The 19327-nt window shown below is 43.9% G+C and overlaps 1 protein-coding gene across 3 annotated transcripts in view; it reads right to left on the minus strand.

Annotated features, from left to right (window-relative positions):
* Positions 1-2983: 2983 nt before the first annotated feature.
* Positions 2984-19327, minus strand: part of LOC106743895 (14-3-3 protein zeta) — a 59459-nt gene continuing 43115 nt past the window's right edge. For 2 of the 3 annotated variants that reach the window (XM_014618172.1, XM_014618174.1), the window contains exons 2-5: positions 17641-17948; positions 9240-9363; positions 6566-6729; positions 2984-3884 (exon numbers count right to left, since the gene is read on the minus strand). In XM_014618172.1, the coding sequence (XP_014473658.1) occupies positions 3729-3884; positions 6566-6729; positions 9240-9363; positions 17641-17940 (744 nt within the window). In that variant the 5' untranslated portion in view covers positions 17941-17948 and the 3' untranslated portion in view covers positions 2984-3728. Of the gene's footprint in view, positions 3885-5208; positions 5373-6565; positions 6730-9239; positions 9364-17640; positions 17949-19327 lie in introns of all 3 variants that reach the window. The other variant, XM_014618173.1, reaches the window with a different exon arrangement.

A 19327-nucleotide genomic window follows, 5' to 3' on the forward strand; every position in this document is an offset into this window, starting at 1 on the left:
GACTCTACGTCTCTCTCTCTCTCTCTCTCTCTCTCTGTCTCTCTCTTTCTTTCCTTCCCTTTTCTCATTCGCTATTATAATATCCGACGCGCGCGACGAAAAACACGATGTTACACTCTCACGCGTGCGCGCGTGTTTCCCTCCTCCCTTTTTCTCGCGGCGCGGCGGCAGAGCGGGGCGACTTGTCGCGGGACAGTTTCGTTCGCTTGTTGCGACAATAACTACCGATTATACATCGAGAAATATCAACACGACAACAGGAAAACGTTTACCCCATTCACGTGTAATTAGCGACTAATTTCTGCTGCTTAAATTCGTCTGTCTCCCGTTAGCGATATTACATTATGCGCGTATATGTGTGTGTGTTTATGTATGTATATATGTATTTATGTGTGTGTCTGCAGCGTATTTATGTAATAATCGGAGCACGTGCGCGTATATACATATACTTAGTTATACATATATATATATACATATACATATATATATATATATATATACATATACACGAGAAGAGCGAGAGGAGACATTCAGCTCCCGGTTCGCTCATATAACTTTTTTTTTTGACACCCGTTAACGCCTTCTACTTTTTCTTCTTCGCGTCGATTGACGAGCGCGACGGAGAGTTCCGCTCGGATAAGTCTTTGACCTCCCGTTTAGAGCCTCTCTGCGGCTCTCTCGCTCAACATTGAGTAAAATACTTGCGGGGACATCGGGGTAACGATCGACGTGCTCGCATGTACCGCGCTTCGTGCGCCAACTGCGGCACGCACGCGCGGTACGTATCGAACGAAGTTATTTCGCGTTAGCCGATTTGCAGCCGCGACACGGCGAGTGAGCCCGCCGCCGAGCGATTGGTTCGTTTTCACGACCCTATCATTGCGCGCGCGCGCACGCGAGATTATTTAACCGAGAACTTCGTTCGATGGCGCGCATGTACCTCGACCGGATGCGGGATTTTGTTTGCGAGAGCTCACGCACATCAGCCCCCTCCGATACTCTTAGCTTGCACACGACGATGCTGTTTCTCTCGCGACACACTATATCGTTAATTAATAACGCGCAATTTTCATTGCGAATCCTTACAAATGAACATCGCTGGACGAAAATCGGCATGCGACTTTATACGTCCAGATACGTGCGGTAATTTTGGAATATAATTTGCTTTCTCTCCGTTCTCCTCGACCGCGGTACGAGTTTACTAAGAGTAAGTGGTAAATATATGTATATATATTTTTTGTGTGTGTGACGCGCGTGTGTATATATATGTATGCATATATATATAATTTCGCGTTATAATAAACGAGGGAGAGAGGGAGAAAGAGAGACGAGGAGCGCGGTCGAATGCAGAGGGTATGAGAGGAAGTTCAGACGTCAGAATCTAAACTTATGCAACCTCGCGTAACCTCGGTTTGTATGATGTATATATATATATATATATATATATGTATGTATGTATATATATATATATAAGCGTGTTTGTTTACGTATGTGTTTAATTTCTGCGCTCGAATGGATGAGGAAACGGAACGTCGCGTCATCCCCCGTCCTCCTTCTCCCGCATTCCGGTGTTCCACGATTCGCACGAGGAACTGGTGGTGATAGATGGGCGACTACAGTGGTGCGCAGTACAGGCGGCTACTTGCTGACTGCTTCGGCGACGAGCGGAGCGGCGGAGATATACGCGCGCTCCCTCGCTTGGCGTTTTACAACGATTACAAATAATGAGAGTAATTATTATTAGCGGGCTACTTGATGACGCACCGTGAGCATATTAGTGAGAAACGAGCGCCCGTTCGCCGCCCCTGATCCTGATTGGTTCCGATCTTCGCTCCCCGTCTCGGTTACAGGTCGCGCTGTAACGTTGAGAGAGGGAGATCAGGATCGATCGAGCCCCGGACTGTCGCCGCGCGCGACTCGGCGAAGACTTCGTCTGGGAACGAGAGCGAGACAACCGCAAAGTTTTCTTCGGTCGCGGCGGAAGGAATAGGGAGGAAGGAGTACGCTCGGGAAGAGATATTCACCCGGATTACGTGCGCGAGATGGTGGTGGTGATAGTAGTGGTCGATGGAAGCGTGTCGGAGGGAAAAGAAAAAGTAAAAAAAAGGGGGGGGGGAGGTGAAAAAAAAACGGCAAAAGAAAGAACAGAGAAAACGAACAGCGAGAGTGTATAAAAATCAAGTCACCACTGAAGTCGTTTTGGAACTTAATAACTTAATGTATTTGTTTTTTTTTACTCTCCTTTCTCCTCCTACGTTCTTCCCTTCGTATAATAATATTCGTTACTTACTAGACAATGTGAAATTTAATTTAAATGACAACTGGGTATAATGTAGTAGATTCATGCGTGCTTTTCTTTTCTTTCGGTTTTTTTTCTCTTCGCTTTTTCTCGAAACCTTCGCGCTAATATCTCTTTTTTCGCCTGTAGCTTCCTTCTCGTCTGTTTTTTTTTTCCTTTTTCCCCTTCACGTTCTAGCCTTATTACTCTCTTTTTTTTTTTAGATGGTAAGCAGCGAGCAGATTCTGGGAGTAATGACAGTGGATCTCTTTTTGTGTAACGTCCTCTGCATTCCGTGTCTCGTCTCGAACGTGAGATTTTTCTCATCACCCCTTTTCGCATTGAGTGCACAATAATCTCTCTTTTTAGTTTTCTACTCGCGAAGCCGAATAATAATAACCTAGCTTGTCTGCGATACTTCTGGGTTTGCTTTTTGTCTCTTGCGATGTGCGTTACCGATGAATCGTCACCCGAGGGAGATATACACGTGTGTGTGTCACACCCTCGCGGGCGCCTTCCACGGTCTTAATCGCGCGCGACCTAGTCATGCCCGACGAGACAGGGTATGCGGGGGAGGATTTTTGCGCGTGTATGTCTCCTCCTGTCCTTTCCTCTGTTCATCCACAATTCGCTCCTTCGCTCCTGTTCCTCCGTACAAATGGGATAATACGGATTTTCTTTCCTTTTTTTGGCGAGAAACTTCGAAGTGCCCGAGAGAGACCGAACGATCCACACGTGGCACTCGACCGTGCCCCAAGCTCGTCAACGCCGTTATGATGAATCCACTGTTGCGTTATTCCCTCGTCGTGCACGAGACGCATGTTGAACGCGCTTTAGCCCCCGTTCGTCTATCTCGAGTAAACGGAGAAGGAGAGAGAGAGAGAGAGAGCAGTATGATCCAATTCCCACAACGATGAAATATAGGAAAGCTTTTCTCCTTCTCTCTCTCTCTTTCTTTCTTTCTCCCCCCTCCCTCTCGCGAATGTTCTCTCTACGCGAGTCCAGGTTCGATTTTGGAGAAGTGTCCTTCCTTTCCCGGACAGCAACGTTGATCGGTCATCATGGACAGCACGGGCACGGTCGAGCGTGAGTGGGTTGTTCGGGTTTCTCAACGTTCGAATTTTTCGAACGGGTAGCAGCTTGTAGCGGTGGCATCGGCAGCAGTGTGCGGTCGTGTCAGGATAGAGAGAGAGAGAGAGAGAGAGAGAGAGAGAGAGAGAGAGAGAGAGAGNAGGATCGGTTTTTGAAGTGAAAAGATTCCAAGAGAAGAGGTGATTGCGACAGGAAGGAAAGAAGGCAGAAGGAAACGAGGTATGTGAGGGACGAGAGGACAGGCGGATGGATGGATGGATCGGGTGGATGGACATGGGTGAGCACTTCAGGGGGACGGGGGGACGATAGAGAATAGGATGTTCTTATTAGGTTTAGAAAGGACTTAAGCTTAGGAAGGTTAGTTGTCGCCGGTCTCCTGTTGCTCGTCCCCGTCGCCCTGTGTGTCACTGGTCCACAGAGTGAGGTTGTCGCGCAACAGCTGCATGATCAGCGTGGAATCTTTGTAGCTGTCCTCGTTAAGTGTGTCTAGCTCCGCGATCGCGTCGTCGAACGCCTGAAAACATGGCAAACAGATCAGCGGATGTTGACTCCTCCTCCTTCTCTCTCGCACAGTCTCTCTCCTTTCGTATTTATTTTTTGTGCTTGCAAACATTGAAAAATTGAAATGATCGAGGAGATGATATCACTATCGATGCAAATTCAAAACAATGAGTGAAACTTTCGAACTATTGAAATTACGATTGAATAAATTCTTCGATCAACAAGAATATTCTTTAACCATTCTTCAATTATATGCGTAATTAACAGTGAAAGAATATATCGGAAGATGCAAGTAATCAAATTGTTACTAGCGAGTATTTAACAAACGTGAGTAGAGAGCGATGCGGGGTGGTTAGTGCGGCACCGGTGGAGACATCAGTATTTTTGTACACACATATGTATTAGTAAGAGAGCTCGAGAATACAGAGGGTGGTTAAGCGGTACATTTTATGCACACGTAGCAATCAATTCAAATCGGCCGGAGTGTCACATCGACGCGAGGCATGCCAACATGACGATACACGCATCTTGCAGCAGATTAAATTAACTCTCACGTCTCCAGTGGGACATACATGTCTTGACATGTCTAAAATGTATCTTTGGTAAATATTAAGAACAATTAGGGTTCGTTTTAGAGAGAGTTATTTGAACTTTAACTCGAGAAAATATCGTGATAAATACAACTGTAAAATATAAAAAATTTATTTATAGATATTTACTTATAAGTAGTGTAATATCGGCAAGTTCTCGAACTAATTATGAAAGGATGGACAATATAACTTTCACGTGGCGGTAACTCAAATTTAAATGATAGTATCAACTTCTGATAATATTTATATTACGCGTAATGTATATAATTGCGCGTGATTTTAGATAGAAAAATATTGATTGATATTTATAGAAAAATATCTTGAATCTATCTATATAATTTTTTTCAAATATATATTTTTTATCAATGAGTGTTCAATTTTATTGGTAAAATATATTTATTATGATATTATTAAATAATATAATGTAGAGCATTGTCACAATTGTATCGATTTTCATACAGCATTTCTTGTGTGATTCGTCTTCCAAATCATTAATCTCTCAAGTTTTTGATAATATTTCATTTCTTGCAATTGCGCCATATTGAATCCGCCATTTTGAATTTTCACCTTTCGATATTTATTTTCGTATTCAGCAACTCGAAAAACCTTCAAAAGGTAACTAGACAAGACATGTCCCAATCCGCAAAAAAAAAAGACGTGAAAAGGTTAAAAAGAGAGATCGCCGCCGACGAGGTGGCCGAAAACAAAAAAGCGCAAACTCTCCTCGCAATCCTCTCTCCATCTAACCTGCTTGGCCAGATGACAGGCCCTAGCCGGGGAATTTATAATTTCGTAATAAAAAACGGAGAAGTTGAGGGCAAGGCCGAGCCTGATCGGATGCGTAGGCTGCATTTTCGCCTTCGCAATGTCAAACGCCTCCTGGTACGCCTTCTGTGAGTCCTCGACTACCGCTGCAATGCAAATCAGCCTCTATTCAGATTACACCTTCCACGACCTCGTTTCTTTCGTTTTCCCTTCTCTTCATCTCTCTCCCTCTCTACTTTCCGCCGCGTAACCACTGTAGCAATAAATCGTCCGCGTCGTGAAGGAGGCATGAGGAGGGAAAGGACGAACGAAGTTGAATAAAGGGAGGGAAAACGCGAGAGTTTCAACGATCCCCTCGTGTCTGTCCTACAAAGAGTCAGCCAGCCGGCCGCCGTACCGTTTAACCGGGGACATCGTCGTCCTTGAACGGACCGAGTCCATAAATTGTCGTTGATCTTCCACGATGTGCCGCGACCGCTGACGCGTGCAAGCGAGCCACTTCTCCGTCGTCCTGAGTCATGCTGCGCGTGAATCAACTCCGATGCTGCCGGCAGCATTAATTTAACATATTGCGTTATCTTAATTTTTTTTTGTTGAGTCGATACTCAACATGTATAAGTGTTGAAGTAACACATTTTATACTCCAACGTCGATTAACATATTATGGATATTGATTTCATGTTAACTTTTGACATGATATTCGTGTTATTTTTCAACATATTCACCTCGCAACATTTAACACAAAATTTTTCACCGTATATCGATCAATCGGTTGGTTTTCGCGCGATGCTTCACCCGAACATTGAAGAACACACCCTCTACTGAGCGCGTGCGTGGAACTGAGTCGCTACTGAGATCGTGAAACTTGTCATAATCTGTCGACAGATAAGAAAACTGATTGCCACCGGTAGACCCGCGCGCACGTCTGCCAATTGTCTATCCGTCTTCGTCCCTTACGAGTAGAGTGGTAAGTAGGTTCCCATATCGCGGCGTTAATATCGGCCGGTCCGCGGAGTTTGCCCGCAACAACAAGTTGCGAAGCCTTGATTGTCACTCGAGACTATAGCCCGATGACGCGCGCTTCGCGGAGCGCAGGAAGATACCGAGATCTTTGTAGGACAGGACAAAAAGGTACCGGTGGTGGTTTGTCGCGGGGTATCGGTAGCGCAAACGCGAGGACTCTTTTGTCACCGCTGTAATAAGCGCACCATCACCGCACTCTCACCGTGTCACACCGCCACCGCGCATCGGCTCTCTCTATCTATCTATCTCCACCGCGGAACAGCTCTGGAAATAACAATCAAAAGCCGCCCGTCGCTCGGTCGCCGCCTCGGTATACCTGTTTGGCCAGCTGACAGGCCTTGTCTGGTGAGTTGAGAATCTCGTAATAGAAGACAGAGAAATTCAGGGCGAGACCTAGCCTGATCGGGTGGGTAGGCTGCATCTTTGACTTGCTGATTTCGAACGCGTCCTGGTACGCCTTCTGGCTGTCCTCTACCACGGCTGGATATATTCAGACGGGTTGGAAAACGTGAGCGGGGTGCGTTAGACGTTTGACGAGCGAGAGAGAGAGAGAGAGAGCTAGAAGCGCGCGTGCGGGGCGCGCTTCGTGCCGGCCGGGCTGCTTGGAAGCTTTTGAGCGACGTAAATGTCGATCCATCACGCTCTTGTCGCGGATACGCGACGACGGCGAAAGTTTCCTCGTTACTCAGATCTGATCTGAGCCTGATGGGTCCACTAATGAGTCAACCTTGTGCGAATACTCGGTACTCGCGGAATCCGATTTGCCGGATCGCTCGTCGATTCGGCGCCCTTTTGCTCTCACGTCCCATGCAGCTCCGTCTCTCTCTTTCTCTCTCTTTTTTCCTCTCTTACGTGCTTTCGGGCGATTTTATTAAGTATCTTCTTTTCAAGTTTTTGTGTTATCTTAACCATTTCTTTTTTAACGGTATTGTCACGGACGAACCATCTTAATAATTAGCGCGCATTGAAATTATGCACATTGAAAGAATGGCGAAAGATCGCCTCAGAGTAGAACACATGGGCTGGCTTTCGTGAGAAATTACGATGGATACAATCGGCGCGATAGCACGCAAGAGATTTGTCATCGTCGTACCTGGCGAGTACTGCGCACGTTCGCATTCGCTCCGGGGTTCATTTAAATTCGCTTTCATCTAAACTCGATTCACACAAACACGAACATTTGCAATTTCCCTGGACTTGCGGCTTCGCGTGACTCTCATCAAAATGCATAGCTTTGCTCGGACGCTCGCAAGTGCGGGATAATAACAAGCAATGTCGGAATTTGATCAAATTCGATCAATTTCAGCCGACATTTTCAGGGCGAACTTTGAGATAACATTATCTCAAAGTTCGCCCTGAAAGCTGATCTGAAGCTTATCTCAGCGGCATCGAATACGCGCTCGATGAAAATTTCAAACAAGAGTTCCACGAAACGAATATTAACACTTTGCGGCCTCCGCTCCTCCGTATAAAGTTGTCGTGCTTTCTGACTCCAGCAAACTGTGAACCTACAGTCTATATATCTATTCTTTCCCGCTAAAAACTAATGTACGCTTATAGAACCTAAAATGAGATAGATATACAGTGATTAAGATTTGGTGAAAGAAAGAGGAGAGATAAGCCAGTGCCAGCCAGTTCAGCGAAAAGGAATGAACCTTATGATTCATACGTAAATGCGTTTTCTCGAACTGCAAATAAATACCGATATAAAATAACTTGTCCAAATTGAAAACATATTTGCTTTTCTCATCATAGGAAATTCATTATTTTCTCACCAATGAACGAAAAATTTCAACTTTTGCATTTGTTTTTCCTTATTTCTCAGACAGTCAAAAGTAGTTTTTTTTTTAACTGGGAAAAGTCAAACGTAGGCATGTTGATCCTTTGAGACAGTAAATATCGCTTCTTAAGATTTTCATGTGATAAAATAAACCATAGATATTACTTTGAATATTATCTATTATAACTTACTGTAAACAAATTCTATATATCGCGGAAAATAATCGTCCGACGAAAAATCTCCATCGGACACGGTTCTGTTAATTAATATTTTTACACTTCCGTGTACTTCAATTTACGTCGTCCGTAATTATATTCGTCACTTTATTACGCTTGACTGTGGCTCTTCCCTTCCCGTTCACAATTGCGTTTAACGTTACAAAGCACGTTTCTCGCTTTTACTTTTCTCCACATATCTATATTTTCAATCATAGATGTGTATGTATGTCGTTAATATTAATGTTCTCACATGGCGACGATACTATATTGTCGGCGGGCCGCAAAGTGTTAAGCGAAATATCACGGGACAAGTCGCGCACGAGCAAAGTTTGCGCGAAGTTTCACCCGCAGCAACGACGTCGCGAGCAGCCGACTTTCACTGTAAAAACAACTGCAGCCGACTTGACGCCCGTGAACGCTCGCGAGCGTCTACCAGGGATCCACCCGCTCGCACGTCAAAAGGAAACATCTGCCGTGGCCGATGCAGCTGCGTTGCGCGCGAGTGTGTTGCAAGAGCGGCCAGCTGAGAAAAATATCCAAATATCGAAGAACTCGCACGCGCGCTCGCAACACCGTCGTCGAACACGGCTGCACCCGAGCTCTTCCCGAGCGGTGATCGAAGGCGGGAAGAGGTCACACGAGATTTTCGCCAATTTCGTGAAAACCCGATGTGGCGATACTTCAGGAGGTTGTAAGGTGAAATGAACTTTATAAGAGTTCGGTGAAACTTGCACTACGTATGTCTTACAACTTCCTTAAATTTGGCCATTTTTGTCAAAGCACCGCCTATCGGCACGACATCCGCGTCGTTACTCGTTGCGGGAAAGAGAGCCTCGACGACAATGACGACGCCGAGGGTCGCTTCACACGAGCATCGCACGACGATCGCCATCGTATTTCGTACCGCTCTTCCCGTCTTCGATCCATGCTCGAGTGTCGCCCGATAAAGTCGCCCCGGCGGGCGCGTGTGTCGACGAAGAATCGATACGTACTATTTCTGGTTTCACCGGTGGCGACTTCTGCGAGATACCTGTAGTAATCACCCTTCATCTTGAGGTAGAACACTTTACTCTCGGCACTGCTAGCCTTGGGGATCAGGTACTTATCCAAGAGACCCTGTAACATTACAAATGTCGAGCCGCATGAGTCAATGTAAAACGTAGATCGTCGATATGACGAGATCACGGCAGAAAAAAGTGCTGCAATCAAATAAACATAATTATCTGTTTTCATGTTTCTTGAATCGCGTCATATTTTCACTGAATCAATTTTATTTCGATGGTTTGTGGTAAAATATTTTAACACGGCAATATCTTAACATGCCAATAAATTGCTGAATATAAGTATAAAAACTGTTCTAAATTTAAAAGATTATTTATTGGAATTATGCAATACTTTTTTTTTCATTGAGAAAACTTGGCGTTTTAAATTTCGATTTTTTTGTTTAACAAATGAAAATTTTTCTAAAAGAATCCTGACATTTTCGATTTTATAAATTTAATACTTGTAGGAATTGTTTTAATACATAGAAATAAATGTGTAATTTTAAGGAGGAAATATGACATCGTGTGTATATGGTCAATTATATTTTTACTTCTGGCAAATATTTATCGAGGAATATTGAAATATTTCATTTGAAATAAATATTATTTGAACGGTAGCACTTTTTTATTTCAATGAACAAATCTCTCTACTTCCGTCGCGCGTGAGCGCGCGCAATGAATCAAGTAGAAATTCGCAATGACACGATCGAGGGAACAATTTCGTCTCAAACATTGCGCCGTGTTTCATTGATCCTCGTTGGCCGGTGGTTCATTAATCAAGCGATTCCTGCTATCCGAGGGAATCGCGACGGCGCGATTAGTTCGCGTTTCGCAACTTAATTGACTCTCGTCCCGCGGCGACGCGTGATTCACGATTCGCGCGCGCGCTTCGTACCGGCGGTCGCTGATCAGAATAAGATTTCGATAGCCGCGAAATTGATTACGGCGACAGGATTCGGGCAAGATCGTCTATCTGAGATAAACGCTGTTGAAAAGCGCCGCGAGAATATATCGTTGAAGTCTCAATCGGACCGCGCATTACGATCGCGTTAAAATAATTAATCAATCGCCCATCCCCGTCGGCGATATACATGTGCATACGTCTTTCTCGCTATTCAGTGAGAGGGGGGGGGNNNNGGGGGGGGGGGGGGATACGAATTAATTTGAGCACCGTGTAGAGCCGGCGCGCAATCCTACGCGCCGGTCAATGACGAGCTACATCACGTTAAACGCACATTCATGCGGCCCGAGACCGCTTCCACTAATGACGTAAGAGCAGCGTTGGCCAACCAACTTTGCATGCGTGTAATTCGCGTGCAAATAGCGCGAGGTATTTATTGCGTCTCAACGTCGACATAATGCATCGACGACGGCCGCCGCCAGGCTCGATGAAAAGTGGTGGGCGAAAATTCCGCACGAACAACACGCGCGGAATTTGTCACCTATGTCCGTCTATCTGTCGCCTCACCGCGGTTATTAAAATACGATAACAGTAGTAATCTACGGTTCTACGGTAATTGCCATGAAAAAGTGACAAGAAGTGACTGTACGGTAGCATTGATATATCAATGTTGAAAGATACCTGGATTTTCACTCAGTTCTCACCTTTTCGCCATCAAGGCGAAAAGTTCGTGTGAAAAGTTTCACATTGTCACAGTTCGGAAAGTAAGGTGATCGCCAAGATCGTCGAGTTCACTCAAAAACTTTTCACTCTTCACGTTTTCAACCCAAGGGAAAAGTGTGATCGCTACCCGGAAACTTTAATGCCGGAGATCGCTTGGTTTTTGATAAAATAACAGTATGATGTAACTGCTGAGATTGCTTGATTTTACGGAGACGACCTGACATTCATTATTTATTCGATCTATGTTATTTATATATCACAACGAATCACGATGCGCATCTGAAAAGTCTGATTTAACACTTCTAATACCGAGTCCGCGTGCGTGTTCATTCTCTGAGCGACATTGTCGTTAGAAAGTCACAAAACAGGCATACTAATCGTCGATAAATCGGCCTTGAAAAGCATCTGCAGTTGTACAAGTCATCGTTGCGCTTCTAGATACGTAAACACGACGTTATAAATTACATCGCGTAATCACGCGAGTACGCGACGCGCGTCGTAACGAAAGAGGTCAGAAATAAAAAAAAATAAAGGAGGACAAGAAAAGAATAGCCGTTTCACTCACGTCGTTGCAGTGTTTTTAACAAGTCTCTTACGTGTCGTGTTTGTCGTGAACGAGAGAGAGAGAGAGAGAGAGAGAGAGAGAGAGAGAGAGAAAGAGGGGAAAACATATTCCTCGTGTTAAAATCACACAAAAAGTGGGCTGTTTATGATATAAAATTTTTTTACTGCATGTAATACTGTATATGATAAGTATGGTAGAATTTGAGAAAATTTCCATGCGGGCGATGATTTAAATATTATATTCCCTTATCTTATTCTCTCTTGCGTCTTATCATTTTCCGACCAACTTTCCAAATCGTATTCACGAAGTCTTGCACCGATCGACCTCTCCGCATTCTCCCGTCTCCCACATCTGTCAAGCTGAAGTTTCTCGGCTTTATCGTAAACCGCAGTGATGTTGAGGAACGCGCACACAATAGTAATCGCGCTTATCGTCGGTGACGTGCATAGGAGAGCACGAGAGAACACAGGAACGACGCCAATCACCCGGCGATTGCGTTTCAGCTGGAGTTGCCTTGCTCCAGTTTCGTCGTTTGACGTGCGTCCCGAGCGCAACTCAAATCTGACGCCTCCCTCCCTTTATTCCACGATTGCTCGTACGCAGTTAGTGGCCGAACTCTTCGACGAACTCTACCTTTTCCTATCGCACGAAAATTTACATTTGAATCACATCACATATTCCCATACATAAGCAAGAATATGAATCTTATATGAAGATAAAACTTGCTCTTATATGAAGAAATTCTATATAGTTACGCTAAAAATATACTTGTGTTACTCAACGATAACGTCGCGCCTAGACGTTCGTTTCATGTTTACATTGAGAGGAAAAATAAATCTAAAAGATGATGTAAAAATATTTTTTATATTTTAGATATTTTCGGTCAAAATATAGAATTAGAATAACATAAATTGTTTATCAGACGCTGTGCGAACAAAGCGGGGAATTTTCATTTCGAACCTAAGCGAACTATTTTTTTCTTCTCTGGTTAGAAACTGTCGGAGACATCTAGGATATTTAAATCGTTGACAAGTGCGCGTCATAAGATAAAGACTTTGCTCCGTGTATCAGACATCGACGGAGTATTTTTTTTTAGACATAAAAGGGGCACGGCAATGAATTTAATTCCCTTCAAGAAAGGGCTCCTATTACGAGGCGGAACGCGCTATTTCCGGCGGTCGGGGTACGTTCGCGTCTGAGCAGGCGTGTCCGCTTCCTCTTCCGTTTCCGCTCATTTCCGGATACTGGAGAATATCACCTCTGTAACGTAACGAGAACGGAGATCGAACGGAACCCCAGTGGCGAGTCGTGGAGAGAAAGCACAGTGCGGCTTGGAATTCATCGAGTTTAATGAGTTTCACAAGCTCCCAGAATGGCGAAGCGCGGAAAAGGTCATGTTTTAATGTCGGCTGCGGGCCTCCCACCGGTGAAGAAGATTCACCGACGAATTGATTAAAACGTAGAAGACCGATTCGTGGAAATCGAGATTGAACGACGACACATGGATTATTACTATCAGGAGAGGAAAAACGGAGGAAATTCGTGCCAGCGGATCTTAAAAGATAAATTTTTAATGAAGGAGAACCGAAATAATAAGGCTCGATTTATAAGCCACGTGCCGAGAAACTAAGAAAACTTTTGTCAACCGAAGAAACAAGACACTTCTCTAATCAAAGTTTGCGAAGGTAAAAACTCAAAAGTCTAAAAAATAGCGATAACGGTTATTAATAACGCTGGCTGAAGGAAAAATATCAAAACTGACTAAGTATGATGAATCGACGTATCTATGTTTCTCGACAATAAAATACTAAACTTTTCATAAGACTGTATATTCTGGTAAAGAAATCTTACTTGTTTGTATCCATATACATCAATTTTAATTTTACATCGTCAGTATAGCTTTAAAGCCCAAAAATAAAATATGTCAGTTCTTGGTGCCTCTACCGAAATATAACTTGAAAAAAAAAAAAAAACTCGACGGCACGCAGATCGAAAGTGACAAACACTTGGACTCACGAAACACGGTCAACACAGGAGGCTCGTAATTGAGCCGCGCGAAATCTAATCCAGAGGATGATCTTCACCCTCCAGAGATCCCGAGTGTGAGGAAGCGCGAGGAGGTAGCGGGAGATCATCAACTGCGTAAGACGATCCAGACACGGAGTATTGCTTGCAAACGGGTTTCGATGCTCCAGGCGAGACACTCAGTACAATTCTTCTCTCTTTTTTTTTCCTCCTCCTTTTCTTTTCTTCACTCCGTGTTGACATACGTATGTCGCACAGAGAGTCTTGCCGCCCACGGTCTTTGCTACTACGAGTTGTTTTTTTTAAATTAACGCAGCGAAAGTTCGTCAACGAAAGTCTTAATCACGTCCGATATTTAACGCGGAAAATTAAAATGCAAAATCCAATCTCGTTGTCCAATTAACTCTCATGAGATTCGCTCGGGCGAGGATTCAATTTCAAACTTGATTATCGAGTCCGTCAAGAATTGAGGAGGGGAAAAAAAGGAAAAGAAGATAAAGCGAATGATGACGCGGTACCTTTCCACAGCTTAATAACGCGACGGACGATTTAAAACAGAGGGGGATTTTTATGCCGGTTCTCAGCGGTGAGAAAAAATGTCCGAATTTTCCAGCCGCATATCACATTTTTGCTTCGGACGCGGGTCGACATTCTCGTGCGAATATTCAACGCCGTGAATTGATTTCGAAGCGAGTCGCGTGGACACTCACAATTAACACTTCGAACGGCGATATGCGACACGTTGGTGGCGCGAGTTCGCACAAACACTACCGACGACGCTAGTAATTTCTCGTGGCGCAAGATAGGCATTTACGCACCTGGATTTCGTCGCGTTGTTATCGCGTTTAGCTAATCGACGACGCAGTAACGAGTCACTAATAAATACTCGACACCTGTCTCGGCGGCCAAAGTTAGTGCCGCTTCGACGACAATGATGACGATGACGAAGTCGCTCGTTAGAAAGTGGAAACTTTCTGATAATAAAATGTCGGATCGAACAGACCTCTGCGTGAGAAAGCGGCTCCCCGTAATCGACGACAGTCTAGCGCTGCTGAGCTACCGAGCTTTTTGTTCTCTCTCTTTCCCTATGTCTGTCTCTTTTTAGGCAATTTATTGCTTATGCATTCATCGTTCTTATTGTATGCTAATTATCTATTAATTATTAATTAATTATTAATTATTTTCCAAATTTTTATTTAATATCTATATTATCATTATATTATTTGTATATTATACTACTATTATATTATATATACAATATCGTATATATTATTATTGCTTATATATATAAATTTTTTGCGTATATAAATGACTATGATAATACTAATAATATTAATAAGCTAAATTAATACATAAAGGTAGTCTTACAATTGTGCAAGCGTCTGGTTGTAGTGATATAAAATATGAATAATGCAGGACAAATATTCAAGTCGCGGTCCGCACTTCCACGCGCGTAGGTGGAATATCGCGGGAGAGAAAGACGAGGGTGAAATCATCGTTCGTCGTAACTATATGAAATCGGCCATCCGTCAATTCATATACCTGTCGCAAATCCTGCGATCTCCGTGGAAACGAAACGCTGGCTTACTCAACGACACATCATTTTCCACGCCCTTCGTGTCTCGCGTTGCCATATACGGAAAACGGGAAACATCAACGAGCGTCGACGCGAGAAAAGGAACGGAATGTACGCCGGCACAGTCCTCAGGGAGTGTCCTTACGAGAGCAAAGAGAAGACGACTCGAGACTCGCCAATGCGGAAAAACACGTTTTCCTATTAATCTCTTACCGAACCGGGTGGAAATGAAGAGCACCGAATAACCGCAACGACATTTGTCATGAAGTTGGCATTATCGCGAAATCGGAAATTGGGAGCGTACGTTAAAATCAAAACAAAAAAATTAAAATAGGTAGAATTATTATTTAATTTTTATTGTGTTAAAGATAATTATTTCAAACTTGTGTTATTTTAATGGAATATATGAATCATTGATTTATCTGTCATTATAATGTCTATATAATCAATTTTAGAGACTGCTAGAATCATTTCTCATAGTTTTCACATCATCTCTAAATCATCCAAATCTTTATTTCTTTGCGACGAGGCCACATTATGATAAATCGATTTGAGATTAATTTCAGGTATGCCCAGCAAACTCATCTTGCGATTCTTGGAAAAGACGTAATATTGGGGAAAAATATGAATATATTAAAAGAACAGCGGATTTACATCGTCGCGTGTTTGTGAGCGATGCATTATCGCGCGTTCGTTGTTAATGGCTTGTTCTCGTCGTAGTTTCGAATCTTGCGAGAGCTATGCGGCGACTCAAAGCGAAAGGTCCGTCCAGCCGGCTGTCCGCCCAAACAGTTCCGCCGTGTCGAAACTCGCTTCATTAAGTCCAAAGAGTCGACTCAATTAACCTTATTACGGTTTAATCGCGAGCGGCATGGCTTCTTGCTCGCGCCGACGTCGCCCGAAAATAACTCTCGACGATTGCTTATCGAGTCGCGTGCCGACAATAACGCCAACGAATACGCGCGTTTCGATGTGCGAAAACGTGAGTTCAAGGTACTTCTCCTCCCCGTGTTCAGGGGGGAAAAAAAACAGAATTTCGCGAGAAATAGAGAGAGAAAGAGAGAAAGAATAGTCCGGTGAACAAAGAAACGATAAGGACAGATTGACAATTTTCGTTTTGCTTTTCTATTTTTCATATGCCTTAAAGATAAGAATGAGTCAACGAATTACCGGAGGATTACATAATTCGAGGTAAGACGAATATTGATAGCCGCCTTCCATCACGTACGTCACGTCAAGCATTTGTTCAAACAAACATACATACACTTACACGCATACACTTTCGTTCACTCTTCGACAAACGCAACTCGAGTTTTCCCACTTTTCCCTTTTCCAGACGAACACCTAGCTTTTCTCACTATATCTCGACGCCGCCGTCGTCTTTCGTTGTCGTCGAACGTGTCGCATTTTTTCCTCCGAAGTGGCTTCGATTAATAAGCGGCCCGGCGACACAATGAGTCTGACCGCTGAGCAAACACGTGAATTGTAAGTATGCGGTGTTTGCGCAATGAAGAAAAAAAAAAGAGAAAAAAGACCCGAGAACGCAAATCGCGGCAAGGACGCGACAGTAGCAGAGACATGGCCTTCGATATCTCGCCGATGAGGCGAAAACAAGCGTGCCGCAACTCGAATCTTTTGTTAATGGCATCGGAATGCGGACAGACGCTGCATTTGAATATATCAGTCAATAAATTTCGCATCACATAAATTGTATCCTCTTTGAATTTGTATTTTTTCTACTTATATTTCTTGTGTTGAAAGTGACGTCCTTAGGGACATCCATCAGCGCCTATTCACGGTCTATTCACGAAATTCTACTCAGAATTTGCCTTTCTTGATCTATCTAGACCCAACGAAGGCAAACAATTTTGAGGCATGCCTATCTAGGATCACTAGAAACTTGGGGTATAATTAATTTTTACTCGAGCATCTCCAAGTAAAAAAATTAATTTTAAAAAGAATGATTTTCAAGACATTCCTTTTATTCACACGGCGAGAGCCTCAAATATCAAATTATCTTTTGATTTTTGTTTACTATACGCTGAAAATTAGAGCTAACTTTGGATTTTGTTATATTTGTAATCAAGCCACAAAATTAATTAGAATGATTTAGATAGTTGTATATTTGTATTTTTATATTATATTTATAATTGGATAGTATAGTATCGTTAATATACAATTCTTGTGCCGACTAATGATATCATTAGTTGCGTGTACATCTCACAACAATGAGAACATTTAATCGACAAACTGGCAAACAATCTCCTTTGCTAACTCAACAAATAAACACAACGAGAGAGCATAACTACAGCCGCGGAGCGGTCTGCAGCTGTCGGTATTTCCAAAGGCCGAGCCCCGTTTGTTCCCGTTATTCCAAAGAGAGGAGAGAGATCGGCCACCTTGTCCCAATTTTATTCTTAGACGAGCGCGACCCGCTGGAGCGGGAAGAAAGGGACGCGCATCTGTAAGATTTACAGACGGGCGACGAGGGAGAAGAAAAAAGAGAGAGAGAGAGACGAAGAAGACGAAGGGAAAGAAGAAAAGCCACGGTATCACTCACCAACACGTCGTAGCATATCTCGCGCAATTCCTTCTCGACCTTTTCCCGGTATTCCTTGGCCATCTGCTGTTTGCGCTCGGAGCCCTCGGTCTTCTGCTCGATGGAGGAGATTACCCGCCACGAGCTACGTCTCGCCCCTACGACGTTCTTGTATGCGACCGAGAGCAGATTCCTCTCCTCGTTCGACAGTTCCACCCCCGTCTCGGTGACCGCCTTCATCGCGGACGCCATATCGTCGTACCTCTCTGCCTGTTCGGCAAGCTTTGCGCGCTGCACCAATTCCTCCTTATCCACGGACATTGTGTTGGCTGAAACCAGAAAGATACGTGCGAAGTTAGGACAGATATATCATCGGGTAAAACTCTGATCGTTTGCTTGTCGTTTCGACGCGCGATTCTGTCACGAGTCAAGCGGATATTTTCGAAAATTTGGCTTTCTTCGCGTTTTCCGCATCGAAGCAAATAATATAGTTATTTTCGACCTTAGCTAGATCCTTTTATGGCTTTGGTTCTCCTGACTATAATTCTTTCAATATGATAATAGTGTTACAAATACCAAATATTTTTCTCTCAATGCAAATGTCGACGATGTCCCGAGTATCGTAGTTTGAAAAATAAAATACAGAATATTAACTATAATTAATTATAAATTAACTATAATTAACTAAATATAATTTCCCACCGAGAAATTAAATTGTTTCAGCATGCTGAGATTGTTCACTTTGGGGAATTTCGTATTTCAGTGTTTTCGAGTCTCTGAAATAAGGATTGGTGGCAAAGATTCAAATGTCCCTCGAGAACTCGAACCCGGAAGTCGGGGAAAATTTCAAGAATACGTTTCTCAGCATAATCTGACCGTATTAAAACGTTCTACAATGGCCGTCACTTCGTTCGAGCCGTCACGTCGTTCCACTACATTTTTCAAAATGCGACGCGAAAAATACACCGGACACGATTGACGATCTTCTTTCATCTGTGTGATTTGGCCTACGTAGTTCCACCTGCAAACGTGATGCGGTCGATTTCAGGTTTCCATTCTGAAATCCTTGGATTCACCCAACGACCTAAGTAAACCTGCTAAAACGCACCGGACATTCGCGACGCATTTCTCATGCGCGAAAAACGAAAGAAGTGGGGAAATCTTCGTGTCTCGATATTGAGGCAGGTTAAAGGTGGAGAGGAGAGCTGTCGGAAATAGGAGGCAGTGCACGTCGAGATACGGGGATGCAACACGCGACACAAAAGCTCGGCCGAGCGCGCGCTTCAATGTCGCGGGTCCCCCTTTTGTTGCGTGTCCGGAGAGGTCGGAAGAATGGGTCTCGCACACCGACGCGCGTTCAGACGCCAGGCATGACCACGAGATGATCACGGCGACATCGTATATCCATTCGCGAAACGCAACTGGCTGGCCTCGATCGAGCGCGCCTTTCTTTCTCCTCCTCGAGAAAAGACGTCCTTTTTCTTTCACAGACCACGTGGCGCATGGAGAAGCGCCCTTTTATTTACCGTTCCTCGAAGCAAGGCGGCGATATCAAGAAATGCTTCCGCACTTTGTGACGGAACAAAATGAAATTCTGCCTTCTTGCGGTGCTGGCGAGCGAAGAAATCTGATCTCTTTTGTCTACTCGTTTACTACGAACGATGGAACAGTGAAACGACGTTGGTCGTTCTTGACCAAGATTGGGACT

Source organism: Dinoponera quadriceps, unplaced genomic scaffold, assembly GCF_001313825.1.
Source record: "Dinoponera quadriceps isolate SergipeBrazil2010 unplaced genomic scaffold, ASM131382v1 scaffold1070, whole genome shotgun sequence".
NCBI lineage: Eukaryota > Metazoa > Arthropoda > Insecta > Hymenoptera > Formicidae > Dinoponera > Dinoponera quadriceps.